This window comes from Ambystoma mexicanum, chromosome 6q (assembly GCF_040938575.1).
Source record: "Ambystoma mexicanum isolate Mex_15411 chromosome 6q, UKY_AmexF1_1, whole genome shotgun sequence".
In the NCBI taxonomy this organism is placed as follows: Eukaryota; Metazoa; Chordata; class Amphibia; order Caudata; family Ambystomatidae; genus Ambystoma; species Ambystoma mexicanum.
In genome coordinates, this window is record NC_090937.1 from 462,811,063 (window position 1) to 462,826,357 (window position 15,295).

The 15,295-nt window shown below is 45.6% G+C and overlaps 1 protein-coding gene across 2 annotated transcripts in view; it reads left to right on the plus strand.

Annotated features, from left to right (window-relative positions):
- The window catches only part of INTS12 (integrator complex subunit 12), a 698,746-nt gene that overhangs the window by 268,012 nt on the left and 415,439 nt on the right, over nucleotides 1-15,295 (plus strand). For both annotated transcript variants that reach the window (XM_069630951.1, XM_069630952.1), the window contains exon 4: nucleotides 2,825-3,012. In XM_069630951.1, coding sequence (XP_069487052.1) covers nucleotides 2,825-3,012 — 188 coding nt within the window. The remainder of the gene's footprint in view (nucleotides 1-2,824; nucleotides 3,013-15,295) is intronic.

Sequence of the window (15,295 nt, forward strand, 5' to 3'; positions counted from 1 at the left end):
GAGGAGGGAAGAGATGCTTAATGTTGAGTTGTAGAAATGCTTAATGTTGAGCCTTGCCACCTCCCGTGGTTGTGCATGTGTGTACTGCTATGTATTCTTGTATTCATGAGCATGTGAATCCATGCCAGACCCCCTGCTGGAGGAGGAACAAGTTACTTACCTGTAACTGTTGTTCTCCAGCATGGGTCAGGCATGGACTCACATGCGAACCCTCCCTCCAACCCCTCTGCGGCTCTTCTCTTGGTCCTACTGCCACTTTACGTGCTACCAAATCTGAAGATGGCGGCCAGAGGAAGGGCTTAGGTAGAGTGCAGTCATTGGCTGGGGGCAGTATGACCCAGAGACCAGTGATTGGTTATTAGTAGAAAGACAGCTCAGAAACAAAACTGAAACTGATTTTTTTCTTTACCGAGGATTCCCAGCCTGACGACGGGGAATATTCATGAGCATGTGAATCCATGCCAGACTCATGCTGGAGAACAACAGTTACAGGTAAGTAACTTGTTCCTTGCAGTTGCCGAATTGAACCTGTGTGATTTTTCTGCTACGGAAATGTTCGAGGGAGAAATGACTGAAGATTATTAGCTTGAAATATCTTCGGCCATTTCTCCCCTGAGCATTCCCGATGTGCACAAACCCACACACACCCAACCCCCACCCCCTTACTTACCTTGCCGTCCGTGTCGCTGGACCCGGAGACGCCTGTACCTTTTCACTTCCGTGATCGGGGAATGGCGCCGCAGGGTCCTTTTTTCTTTTTCTTTTTTTTTGTTGGCTAACTGCCGGTGTGTCACTATAGTGAGCGGGGTGTTGCGGGGGACAGCCCTGCAGCACCCGCAGCCTTTTGTTGTTCGCTTTTTTTTTTTTTACCGACCCAACCAAAAAATACATACCACAAAAGGTTCTAACTTGTAGTTTTAACATTTAGTGATATGTATTTTAGGCCTTTTGGTGGGGTCGGTAATTTGTATTCTGTAATTTTGTCCTATTCCCCCGCCTTATGAAACAAAAGAATTGCTGGTTGTCTGGCCACTGCAAGGACCACGTTTTCGCTGTTCTCGGCGCTGGCACAATGAAATAGATTTCAGGAGTCTTTGGGATGGTTCACCACATTTGCGCTGGTATTAATTAGCTACAGTGTTGTCACTGATATAAATGTGGTCATCGCTCCAGGGTTACGGTAGGCCCTATTTGGTTTTTATGGTGGGGCTAAAACTTGCATTGCAGGTACTATGGTTTAATTTGTGTTGTCATAGTGCTGTCACAAAGTGTGCAATTGTGGGGATGCTTCTAATGGTGCTAATTTCACATTGTGTCAATATGATAAATACCAAGGCGGTAATCTTATGCTGTGTATACCGCTTTTTGTAGTCTGGCTGTCGTCGAAGCGCGGAGCACTATGGAGTACTATGGACAGTAATGGACTCGCTTCTTTCCAGCAAAAGAAGTTAAAACCTACTGGGAGAGGTATTTTAGGGACATGATATGATGCATTCTGTAAACAAAATGCGTTCTGCAAGTAATACTGCTACTAGCCCTGATATTAGACCTAGCGGAAATGTGACGGGTGGTTTGAAATAAGGGAAACTGACCATGATCTGCTGCTAAGTGGGCATAATGTAAACTCGTAAATATTATGCTAAATGACCTTACCCGAAACCAGCAATCTTCTAACTAGACATAATATAAACTGACAGTGATGTATGTGTGCTAGCTAAATAACTACAATTCTCTTGCTATTTTTTCTGTGTATTTTATTTAACACACCATATCTAATGCATGGCCTAATTTGCAGGCGTCTAGCTGCAACTACTGTGTGCATACATCACATGGGAGCATGTTCGAGTTGTTTTGGTATCCCCCGTTTGAGATTGTTCATCCTTTCAGACACTCGCTAAGGCATGGTTCTCGCTGTGCCCTTCTGACTTTTCTGGATAGCACCATCGAATTTTATGCACTTGTTTTCAAGAAGGATGCAGGGTCACATATTCTAGCATGACTTCTGGCCTTAGTATTTGGAAATTGGGCCCTGGTTATCTTTTTGAACTGGTTGCTTTCAGAGTTTCTCCTTTGTCTTCTTTGATATCACAGTAAACTTGATATGACTCGCATCTGACAGTTTGCGCTTTATGTGGAAGATTTCGTTCTTGTCCTTTGCAACTTTTCTGCCCACTCGCTCTTCTGCAGACTAACTTGAAGTGCTCTATGCCTGTTTGATTACAATCAGGACCTTGTAATGATGGCTAATCCTTAAAAATGTATCTAGTTTCTTTTCGGAATCATTTCGGGTCTTCCAGTGGAAGGCCTGCACCAGATAACCTCTGCTCTGTCTTGGCCCACATGGCTCTAACAAACCGTGTTTTGTTTTCCAACATTACCTGTTCATCACAGAAAACTATATGGTCAGAAGTGGCCAGTTTATACACCACAAACACACACATCAGACAGAGGTGACCTGGTTTAGACAATTACATCTAATTTAGAAACACAAGCTTGAAGAGTGCAGATTGGATGTCTGTGGACAGTTCCTGTACATTAACTAAGGTTTATTTCAGAATGAATTAAATGTAGGACTGTGAAATATGCTCGTGTTAAATTCGACTTGCTGTCCAAACTTAATTATTCTTTCAAAATGTGTAATAGTGTTGCCTTTTGCTAAGCTTATGGAGCGATTGAACCGCTTTGCTATAGCATTATGCATTTTGCTTATGGAGTGTTTAACTTTTACAGTTTCTATTTTGTGGGCACATTTATGTAAAGCACCAAAATGATTATGGGATTTTTATTTATTGGTAATGGCTTTTAATCTTGCATTTGTGTTTAGATCAAGGTGGAGCCCCCTGAAGCCATAGAAGTTATGAAGAAGCCGAAACTAGAGAAGCATGAAGCTCGCTCTTCCCCCATCACCGTCCAGACAAGCAAGGATTTGTCCCTTTCTGACCTTTCTAGTCTTGATGAGACCAGTGCAGATGACTTTGCTATGGAAATGGGGTTGGCCTGCGTTGTTTGCCGGTAGGTGCCAATGTGATATAAATATGGGTACTAAAGTTACTAATATTTATAGTGCAAGAAAGCTTTCTGAGAGGCAGGGAATTCAATAGAGAAGCTGTGTTCAACATACTCCTTTCCGTAAGAAAGAAGCCCTCTCGTTGACCCTAATTGTTGTACTTTCCATAAACCACAAAGGGGTTTAATAACCGTTGGATAATTTGATGTTGTGTTGCTATTTTTATTTTTTTACTTGTATTTGTAATCTCATTCTGAATGTATAGTCACTTGCTTGATTCCAGATCTTAACTTCCCCGGGGACAAGTGGGTGAGACAACTTCAGGTTTCTCACACATGGAATGTAGCTGAGCCATGTGAATGTTAAACCTTCAGATTATCGGCTTGGCGCTGTACCCAAGAAAGCTTTTCTGTGTTTGTTTTTTTCTGGGCTGAGGGCCAGCCCTCTGGCTGGTTGAGTCCCTGCTGTGGGTGGGACCAGGAACTCTCTGAAGTGACCAATTGCATGCTGGCTTCTTTGTTGCTATGGCAAAAAGCCTGACTTGGTAACAGGCCTGGATATCAGATATGTTCTTTGCAGTAAGTGAATGTTCCTTTTCTTTAGTCCCTTCCTCATCTGTGGATGAGTGGAATATGGTGAGGCAGACCTTTAGGCTTAGAATAGCAAGAAAAAGTTAAACACCTGCTACTTGCAGCATTGTATACATGTCCTACATCTAATCCCGCATGTTTTGAGTGACTACATTTGCCTTGCGCAAACTAGGCTGATATTGGGCTTGCCTCTCCCCTAATAGGTTGCTTGTATAATCTTCCACCGCGCATCAAAAGTTGTTAAAGCTTGTAGGGATTGAGTCACATTTGGCCTGATGTAAATGAAGTGCGCTATCAATGTAGGTCTTTTTTACCTGTAGCGTCCAGCGCTCTTTCCTCTCCACCTGACCACGGGATGCTGACAATGCTGCTGAAGGTAGCTTTCCCTGCACTAATTCTGCTGAGACTAGTGTACAGTGGGCTGGTGGGTTGGAGCTGATGCAGTGTTTCCGCCAGCACTTGTCTACGGTGGGCGTCCAGTTTATTTGTTGGAGACGCCTCCTGTCTGGCAGAAGGGGAATCCCTGTTCTGTCCATTATTTAGCAAGCACTTCTTGTAAGACACCAGTTTCTGCTGGGCCAGCTTGTCGGGGAGAGGGGGCTCTTGGAACTCCACTATGGCCATCATCTAGTCATTTAACATACTGATAGATTATGGTATTTCATCATGCTCTTCATCAGCATCACCATCTATATTTTGCCCACAGTCCAAAACCGGTGAGAGCCTTGGGTTGGAATCTGATAGGCCTGGGCTTGAAAGTGGTGGGAGCGCTGGGGGGCAAGTGGTTGTGAAGTAGTGCACAGAAGGAGGCATGATTTCGAGCATGATCTCCTTAAGTTCAGGCAAGTGAGGAAGTAAATCTGCCCTGAGGGACTTGTCCCCATGACAAGGTAGAGCCATATGTCCTGTACTTGTAACATAAATGGGCTGCTGTGGAAGAGCTTGTGTACTTTGTCATACTGAAGGGATGCGCACGAGTGATCTTTGCCTAGAAACTGTTAGGGCACTTCAGGCTCCTCGCAAGGATGTTGTGCCAATGGGCAAAGCCCGGTGTATTGCGCCGGCCCCAGGACTATAACACAGGTGTGCTTGATGGGTTTTTATGTGACCCCTCCTGTGCAAGCATGGTGGGGACAGATTTGTGATTTTTGCACTGTGAAGGGATATGGCCTGTCACGTCCAGGGCACAGAGCAGAGTTGGAATGGTATGTTGAGCTCCCTTTCCTCCTGCCCTGGTGTTCTACTGAACAAGCAAGGGGTATGCTGGATACGCAAGTGCGGTCAGGAGAAACCTCCTACACAATTATCTTTAAATGGGTCGGAGTATGCTAGGACCTCTTGTTCAGATAAGAGGACTCCCTCCCATGCCTGTGTTTGTTTGAGCAGGCCCGGGTGTAGTTGAAGTGGTCACACGATACAACATTGACTCCCTCCCTGTCCAATGGCCGTTGGCTACACCAGAACTCTGGAAGTGTGGCGGAAGTCACCTACAGATCCTCGGAGCCAAGTCTGGTAGTCCCTGCTACAGCAGGGGAGTGGGGCAAGGGAAGGGTCTCCTTGACCACCTCTTACGTGGGGGAATCTCTGGCGGGAGTCCCCTCGCAGTAGGTGCCCTTGAAGTCAAATGTCCACTTAAGGTAGACTTTGATCTGCTCTTGAATCTCACTGCAAAAAAACGCTTTAATGTGCTGTGGCAGAGGCTCACCAATAGCTTGCCTGATGAAGAGAGTGTGCAAGCTGAAATGGAGCCACACGCATCACAAAACTGCCACGTGTGTGATGGTCCCAGACAGAACAGGCACAGGCACATACAAAGTGACACACCTGATCAGCGTCTAAACCTGATATGCATGTGATGCATTGGGAATAAAAATGTATTTGGTGCAGCTGCAGCCAATTGCTCCATCCTGTCCAGCAAGGAGAAAGGGACTGACATTGGGGCTGGGTGCATGGAGCAGGTGCCATGTAGGGGTGTGTCTAGGGAGTGGCCACGCTTCTACTTCGCTAGATTGTTCCAATTAGATGCTGCGTTGCAACAACCTCCAGACTGTCTCCTTTACATGGACTGCTCCAAGAGTATGGCGGTAAGGGGATGAGATGTAAGAGTACTAATTAGTCTGTGCAGAGAAACTCATTTAGATCAATTTAAGGATCCTTCAATGGAAATTAAAACTACAATCCAATTCAAAACCCAGAGAAAAAAAATCCCCAACCAATCACCAGGGCTAACACAGGGAGGGAAAACCCTTAGACACTATAAAAGAGTGTGGGTGAACTTGGTCAAGGCAGCACCTTCAGTAGACTCCCCTGCAGACCATGACCAGGAGGATGTCTTCCTTGCCGATTTCTGCTTGGCATAACGTGAGAACCTTTTTGGGTGAATTGCTTACTACTCATGCCCCTATACAATGGTCTAGAAGAGAGGTATCTGCTGAAGGGAAGTACCAGAGTTTGGAGATCAGTCCAGTTCAAGCTGCAAGATAAACAAGTTATGGTGAAGCCTGAAGAGACGTCTGAGAATCCAGGGAATGGGAGAGGTTAAGAGGAGTTGTTCAAAATCAGGAAGACCAACTGAGGGTCCAGACTATGAGTAAAGCCCTGGAAGATCCTTCCCAGGGCAAACTTTTCTTTTTGTGTTTAGAACTAGCGGTAGACTTTGCACAGCAGGATTTGTGAACTGTTGGCCTAGAATTGGAGAATTTCTGCTTTAGCTGAAGGATAGCCTGGAGGATGAGAACCTATTTAGTTTAGGTTATGGAACTTTCTGGTAGACACGTTGAAGCTTGTTTGTAGACTAGGGACAAGGACTTTTAAGACTAGGTTTGAATTTTGATTTGGAACTACTACACTGGAGGTGTTGAACCTCTGAAGTATACCCTACTATTGTGTTCTTCACCTGAAACTGTTTGCATTAGCAACCCCCTTATTTCTAAAGCTGCTGTGCCTTCTTTCCTAAAGGCATTTGAACCAACATCTTGCATGACAAACACTTAACAAAACGACTTGTTTGAAACACAACCTTCTTGTGTCGTGTTTGTCATTGCTCAACCTCACTGCAGTACTCAAAGAATTACTGTGGGCCTTTTGAAGTGAGTTATTCTCTACAGTATCTTTGGTAACCGTAACTCAAATCAATGGGTTTTTTCGAAGGGATTGTGTCCTCCGACGTATTCCTTATCTTTGATAATTCATCTCCAGCTTGCTGGCCTCGAAAAAAAATTCTCTGTATAGGGCGCTGCGCGTCGATGTCCGCCAAGCTGGTGTCCCTTGACAGCCACCGTATCGGCGCCAACGTCACCGTGCCCATAAATAGCCACCCGCGGCGTCCGTTGCTCAGTTCAGTTTTTCCGCACTTCATGGGGCCTCGGAATATCGTTGCTCAGTTCAGTCAGATAAACCTCTTATATTTCCTCGATAAAACCAACTCGTACTCGATGGCTTCTTCATCCGAACCGACAACACCACGGTCCGGCTTCAAAAAATGTCGAGACTGCAGAAAGAAAATGTCGATAACTGATCCTCACAGGATCTGTTTGTGGTGCTTGGGAGTCGAGCACCATTGTTCGGAGTGTGAGGACTGCATGAAGGAGCGCAAGGGGAAGCTCGAGAGAGGTAAGTCAGCCAAAACCTCCTCGAAAGTTTCTTCGGCCGAGTTGAGGCATTCGTCTCCTCACCGTCAAAAGCATTCCCATTCTAGGTCCCGAAGTAGCTCCCACCACTCGTCGAGATCTAGACACTCGAAGAAGAGACGTCGAAGATCCCCTTCCTCGTCATCTTCTGTTTCCTCAGAAAGGGTCTGCTGCCCCACAAAGCACAGCTCTCGGCTGAGTGGGAGGAATTCAGGAAGAAAATGCTTAGCGTCTTCGAGAAAGTGGCATCGACCCCCTCGAAGACGACTGAGGGTGATACCCTGGATGAAAGACCCAAAAAATCGAAACGCTGCGAGTCGTTGCACCCAGCGAAAGAGTCCACCCGAGAGCGCCACAGGCCATCGGGAAGGAAGGCACCATCTTCGACGCCGTCGTCGAAGATCCCTTCGACTCATGGATCGGCGCCATCAACGCCGTTGTCGAAGGGTTCTTCGACGCATCGGTTGATCGAATCGACGCCGATAAAAGAAAAAAAACACGGCTACTTCACAGCCAATGGTTATACCCAGAGCCTCCAGCATGACGCTGAGAACGTCGTCGACATCCTCGAGTAGGATCCCGATCCTCTCGAGTTCCTCGAGGCCTCTTCCAGTTTTCTCGACGCCTTTCTCTGCGCCTTCAAAGCCTTTCACATCGACGTCGACGACATCAACGTTTTCTCGGCCAATAATGACAAGTTTGGCTCCTTCTGCTTTAGAAATGGGTTTTACACCATTTCAGAGGTCAGAGTACCCCAGATTATCTTCAATCTATGAAGAAGGGGAGGATTCTGACCAAGAAAGACCCTTCGGGCTGCAGAGGACCACGCCACCTGTTTCAGAGGATTTTACCTCTGAGGAAAGAAGGTTGAAAGACCTACAGGAATCATTACATGAGGCAAGTGGGTTGGACACTTCCCCAGAAGTGGAATTTGTCAAACCAGACCCAGGAGAACATGCCGAAACCCCCTATAGAACCCTGATGGCAAGAATTGTTGAATTCATGGGTTGGTATGCGCCTTCACCTGTTTTTCAACAGGATGATCTTACAGACATACTAGATAAAGGTCCACAGGAGGATCTTGTGGTCCTTTTCCATACAGCTTTACAAAGAAAGATTTCATCAAATTGGGAAACTCCTGAGGTTATCCCTGCAGTCAATAAAAAATTGTCAGCCAAGTATAGGGTAGCTGCGGCTGACCCTGAATATTTATCAAAACACCCAACTCCAGAGAGCCTGGTGGTTCAAGCGGCAACTTCATCAAGCAGCAGATCCGCTTATCCTACTGTCCCACAGGATAGAGATGACAAAAGGTATGATTCTATGGCAAAAAAAGTCTTTTCTGCTTGTAGTATGGCGTTGAAGTCCATCAACGCCACTTGTACGCTTGCCAGGTTCAGTCACACACTGTGGGAGTGTGCTTCATCAGCGGCTGACTGCATACCAGAAGGAGATAAAAGGGAAGCATTCCTTAACATCATTAAAGATGGCAAAGATGCCATGTGCGAATCTCTTCAAACTGGCATCGATTCCGCTGACAGACAGTATCAACAGGGCCATGGCGGCAAGTACTACAATCCGCAGGCATGCCTGGTTACGAAAGTCTGGCTTTGCTCCAGATGTTCAGGCCAGACTTTTGAATATGCCCTTTGACGGCTTTTCTTTATTCGGTAAACAGGCCGATGACAGTCTGGAAAAGTTGCAAACATCTAAAGCAGCAGCAAAATCTTTAGGGGCTGCAATCCGCCAAACTCCTTTTCGCCCCTCTGGAACCTCTGGGAGAGGAAAGTCCTTTCGCTATTATTCCGCATTCGGGAAAGGCAGAGGACAGCCGGCTCAAAGAGGCCAAAGGAGATCCACCCGAGGTGGATGGGTCAAAAGTACTAAGGCCGCAGCAGCAGCAGGTGCCTCTTTACCCTCGGCATCTGCATCAGCCGCCCCCAAACCACTCTGAGGTCTTTCCACACAAAACACCTGTAGGGGGCAGGTTAACTCACCATCTGACGGAATGGCAGGCTATAACGTCAGATGCTTGGGCATTGGAGACAGTTGCCCAGGGTTACTGCCTACCCTTTCTACACGTCCCTCAGTCATCCACCGGGACGCAGCTCTCTAAAAGTTCCAGATCCGCTCCTCTTGCAGGAAATAGTAGACCTGCTAGAGAAAGGTGCCATAGAATTGGTACCTGTAGCGGAGAGGAACAAGGTCTGGTACTCCCCCCTACTTTCTCATACTGAAGGACTGAGGACTGAGACCCATCTTGGACTTATCCAGGACTGGCTGGTATCTCTGGACCTCCAAGATGCTTATTTCCATGTGCCAATCCATCTCAAACACAGGAGATACCTGAGGTTCGCAATTGGCGGCTCTCATTATCAATTTCAAGTTCTGCCATTTGGGCTGACCTCTGCCCGAGGGTCTTCACCAAGCTAATGTCGGTAGTGTCTGCAAGTCTAAGGAGGGAAGGGATCCACGTCTACCCCTACCTGGACGATTGGCTGAACAAGCTCAGATCCAGCTAGATTATGTCTGCCACTTCCTTCACAAACTAGGCTTCTCCCTCAATTTAAAGAAATCACAGATGATACCATCACAGAGACTCCAGTTCATCAGAGCGGTCCTGGATACTTCCCTGGGAAAAGCCTTGCCACCAGAGGTGAGGGCTCAAGATATTCTGCAGATGGTCAACACGTTTCAAAATGCCCAACATCTCCCAGCCTTCGACTTTTTGAGATTGCTAGGCCTCATGGCATCCTGCATCTTCCTTGTGCCAGAGGCTTGCCTGAGAATGAGATCTCTCCAGTGGGCACTAAGAACCCAGTGGTCACAATACTCAGGAAGAATGACAGATCTCCTCCGGATTCCGGACAACGTAGCCCACAACCTTCAATGGTGGGCCTATCCAGAGAACATCTTGAAAGGAGAACTGTTTTGGCAACCAAGGCCGGAGATAACAGTAGTCACAGAAGCCTCACTCACGGGCTGGGGAGCCCATGCCAACGACTTGACCATCAGCGGTCGTTCGTCTCCATCGGACTGCAGACTACACATCAACCTATTAGAGTTAAGAGCGATCAGACTAGCGCTGAAAGCTTTTTCTGCCATCAGTACAGGGGAGAAATGTCCTGATAATGACGGACAACACAGTGGCCATGCACTACCTCAACAAAAGAGGAAGCGTTGGGTCACTGCCAGAGGCAATGCAGCTCCGGTTTTGGGCAATTCAGGAAGGAATATCTCAATATCGGCAGTCCACCTAGCTGGAGAGAAGAATTTGACAGCGGACGCTCTGAGCAGGCAGAGCACAGTCTCCCACGAGTGGGAGCTAGCTCAGGAAGTCCTTCAAGAGATCTTCGCCCTTTGGGGAACCCCTCAGGTGGATCTGTTCGCCACCAGCACCAACAGGAAGTGCGATCTGTTCTGTTCAAGGGAATTTCCCCCGAGAGGAGCTCTAAGGGGCGCGTTTGTAGTGGACTGGGAGTTCCCACTCCTTTACGCGTTTCCACCAGTCCCTGTCAACATCCCATCAAAAGAACTTTCCCAGGTAAGAAGTAACTTGTTATTCTGTCGCAGACTTTGGGTCTGGCTAGTGGACCTTTAGGCTCTTTAATCTGGGTGTCAGTACATATTCCTCTTGTGACCGTCCCTTGCCATTGGAGGGTGGCCAGGTGTCGCCCCCTTACGGATTCCTTCCCATCATTTACTAGCTTTGGAGGGGGATACTGAGCCACCTTGGTAGCGCCCTTGGGTTTCCCAGAACCAAGCAGAGGATTTAATCACAGTGCCCTACGTCCCAGGAGAAGTCGCCAATAAAACATAGTTTAGCTCAGCTGCAAAAAAGGGCCCTAGCGTTCTGCCATAACAAAAGCAGCATTGGGGCAGAGAGAGAACCTACACCTGTCAGGATCATAACTGTTACATATGAAGGAACAGAAATGGGTACTAAATATCAAGTAGTGATATTGTGATTGATTGAGCTCAACCTTGTGTTCAGTGTTGTGCCTTTAAATGCCATACACTGGTTCCTTAAAGGCATGGTCTAGTAAAAAGTTTTATTTAAAAAATAGGCAACATAAAAAAAAATACTAGCATTCTCTTTTTTAAAACTTCCTATGTAAAATTTTGAGCTATTCAAGCTCAAAATTCGCAAAAGCAAGCACATGGGCGCATCCATTTTGTGAAATGGAAAGGAAAAGCCAGCCAGCTGTAGTAAACAAAAGGTACCGCTGGGTGGCTTTCCCTTCATTAGTGCTGTACGCGGAGGACGGGGACCGGAGAGCAGAGCAGGATAGATGCAGTTGAATCTCGGTAAGTGCTATTTATTTAAAAAAAAAATAAATAAGCACTAGCTGCATTTTTTTTTCTACGTTTTCCGGGCTGGAGCAACCCGGAAAACTTAGAAATAAAACCGCAGCTTTAAAAACGTATTTATGTTTTCGGTCGCTTTTGAAGCGACCACAAACACAAATACAACGATATTGTGTTGGAAAACGCTGCGGTTTTTCTTTCCAAGTTTCTCGGAGGAGCCTGAGAAACTCGGAAAGAAAAACCGCAGCGTTTTCCAACACAACCGCGTTGTTTCTGCCTGAAACTGCTTTCCCATTTGGGGCTCTCGGGCTCCCCATGGGGAGCCCGAGAGCCCCAAATGGGAAATCAGCTGTAGGCAGAAATACTATGCGGCAAGTAAACACAACCGTGTTGTGTTTCTGCCTGCCTTGGCTTTCACTTTGGGTCTCCGGTGCTCCCCTGGGAGCACCGGAGACCCAAAGTGATAGCCACAGCAGGCAGAAACACAACACGGTTGTGTTGGAAAACGCTGCGGTTTTTCTTTCCGAGAGCCTGAGAAACTCGGAAAGAAAAACCGCGGTAGCTTTTGTTTACTACAGCTGGCTGGTTTTTCCTTCATTAGTGCCGCAAAAGCCAGCACAGGTGGGCATCCATTTCACAAAATGGATGCGCCCATGTGCTTGCTTTTGCGAATTTTGAGCTTGAATAGCTCAAAATTTTACATAGAAAGTTTTAAAAAAGAGAATGCTAGTATTTATTTTTATGTTGCCTATCTATTTTTTAAATAAATGTTTTTACTAGACCATGTCTTTATTTGGCTCACTGAGTGGCGACAGTAGTCCAGTTCCGCTCTTTAGAGGGCAGCAGGTTAGACAACAAGACAGGAGAACATCCGCCTTAAGAGATACAGCAGTGAGTATCATGGTGGCAGACCAGGCACTGCTCCATCCAGGTGACCTGTAAACGGACTCACTGCCTACTCGGTTAGCCAGGGGACCTCCTAGATGCTTTCCTATTGCCCCAGATAGGGGAAACGATTAAACAAGTTTCCCTTTGAGTGTTAACATCAGCTTCAATGCAAAATATCTGATAGGGGATCAGCTGATTGTCATGGGCATGTGTTTTGATATTAAGTTCAGCAATAGATTTTAATGATTCGTTTTAAAACAAATTTGGGAAAAAATGAAATATGCAGTTCTTTTATATTGGTTTCGGGAGCATTGTTAACTCTTAATGTTAAGAGAAAAACTTTTAAAAAGAAAAACTGTAAGGACGACCCATAGATTTGTAGAAATTGTCCTCCATTTGTAATATAAAACCACATACAGCATAACAGGATGGGTAACATGAATTGTACGTGGACAGGAACAAGTCTGGAGAGCAGCAGAAGGAAAGGCACTTTAGACCTAACATTAAGCAATTAAATGTATAAAGAAAATGCATATTTTCAAATGCACTTTTTCGAACGTAGCCATGCAAGAAAATGAAATCTTTATTCAACCTTACGTTTCAAAGATTTAGTTTTCAAACATTAGTGTTTCAAACTTTCAAGTTCTCAGAGTAATTTTTTTATTTGTTTAACTGCAAAACAGTTTCATGTAATCCTTCAGCCATTGGTCTTGTTTTTCTCATTCAAAATGTTCATCGTACTGTTCGATATTCAAGGATCTAAAGAATAGAGCTACCCCCATTGCCCATCGTGTGTTCACCCCACTTGCCAGGGCATTCCACCCTGTCTCTGCATCGTAAGATGCCTTGCTTGCTATGATTTTAGTCAGATGTTGTGCTCTCTGCAGGTTAGTCCCTTGGCAGGCTAGTAGCAAATGGCGAGGGGTTTCTTTCATTTCATTTTCTACACAAAACCGGCAGTTGTTTGTAGCTACTTGGTTCCTTCTTGCTTTTACTTCATTTGTCAAAATGTGGTTTAGTCTAAACCTTAGGAACAATCTGACCAGTTTTTTGTCTGGAAATTTAGCCAAGTAGTTTCTCACTGTGTTGACTTTTGCTGGGGTGGTTGGAATATCTCTTGTTGTTTTATTCTGTTCTGCCAGGTCCAAGGTCGCAATCCAGTCAATTTCTATTAATCTTTTATTAACTTTAGTGGGGTTTGTAGATAGTTCTTCAGCTGTGGTGTTCAAATCTATCAGCATTTGCTTGTTTTCTGCTGCCCATTTAGACATGACGATGTTCTTTCCGCTCTCCATTTCTGCTTAAATGATGTGCATTACCCTTGATTTCGGCTCTGTGATGGCTTTCCTGTAGAGCATCAATGTGTTTTTTGCGCCACCATTGCCGGTAGCGATGAAAGACACAATTCTCGTCTAATCGGCGTCATGGGTGTGGTTTTCGACAGGCCTAGGATGTTCCTCCAGAAATAACTCTCTATTTTGGCCCAGATAAGTCCTGGCAGTTCTCAGAGTAATTGTTGTAGGTGCGATCCACAATCTCATTTCAACCACAGAAGCCGCATGTACATGCCCCTGCCACCTTGGTTGGCACGAGATGCCTATTCGAGTATACAGGACAACTCGATGCAGCAGCCAATTGGGCGGGAAGAGGGTTAGGAAGAGGTTGTGTAGATAGGCACAGGCGGGAAAGAGGATAAGGGACGACACATTGGACAGGAAGGGGGAAATATGGGAAGGTTCTCTGGCAAACTACACTATAGCACACACTAGAAACAGGAATGTTTCCAGCTTATTCAAAACCTGTATAACCTTGTGCTTAAAGGGTATTAGGAAACATATATTGTATTGTGAATTCTGGCATCCTTTTACAAGAAGACTTGAACGAAATCCTGACATACAACCCAACCTCCCAACTCTTATAAAAATTAAATCACATAAAATGATGATTCTAAGGGCACAGAAGGACCTCAAATAAGTACAACTGATTCCTTGCACACGTTTTATACTACCAAAAACATGACATCCCTCCCCTGTCGGATTTCTCATAGTATAGTCCCCATATTGGAGTTCATGCCTTATCTGTTCAAAAATGAGAAAAAAACTGCACATTGTGGTGATCTGGAATGAGGAGTCTGACCAAGAGAAGGCATTTTTTTGACTATAGACTTTTATTTAAAGAAAATGCCATCCTATCTATCCCTAAAACTAGAGATGGATTCCCTACCTCAACAAAACTAAAACTTCAGCCGTTCAGGACGTCTGTTGTGTCCAAAAGAAAAGGTACAGCCCTAGGTCAAACTCCTATCTCCTATTCTATCCCTGTCATTTAAATACATAACACTAAGCTAACAGAATTTATTTTCCCAACCCAGGAGAATGACTCCCTTCTCCTGGGTAAGTCTGTCAAAGTTCAGGTTTCACAAAGTTCAACAAATACACAGGACTAGGAGAATTATATGATGCTATGATAGGTTATTTATAACATGCTTAATACCCAGAGGTTTCTAAGCACGGACCCGGGGATCCAACCTGTGTTGCTGTGTGTCGTCTTGCTTCCAAGGTGAGCACGTTGCCCCTGAGCTATCCTCCCTTCTCCTAGTTTACATCCAGTTTTAACAGGCTTTTCTTGAGTTACTTCAATTTTAGATTCTTCATCAACTCTTTAAGTTCTCTCCACAGACTCTGTATTATGTCTCCTTGAACACTTTCCTTCAGCTTTCCCCCACCAGGACGAAGGGAGAGACTCCCGGAGAACTCCTTGACTCTTCAATACCACAGTCTTATGGAACTCCCTCAGGAGTTGCCTCATAGAGTGGTCTACTTCTCTCTTCTCATCTTGTTTCACCTTCTAAAGTTTTCCCGGCCCCCTCCTGG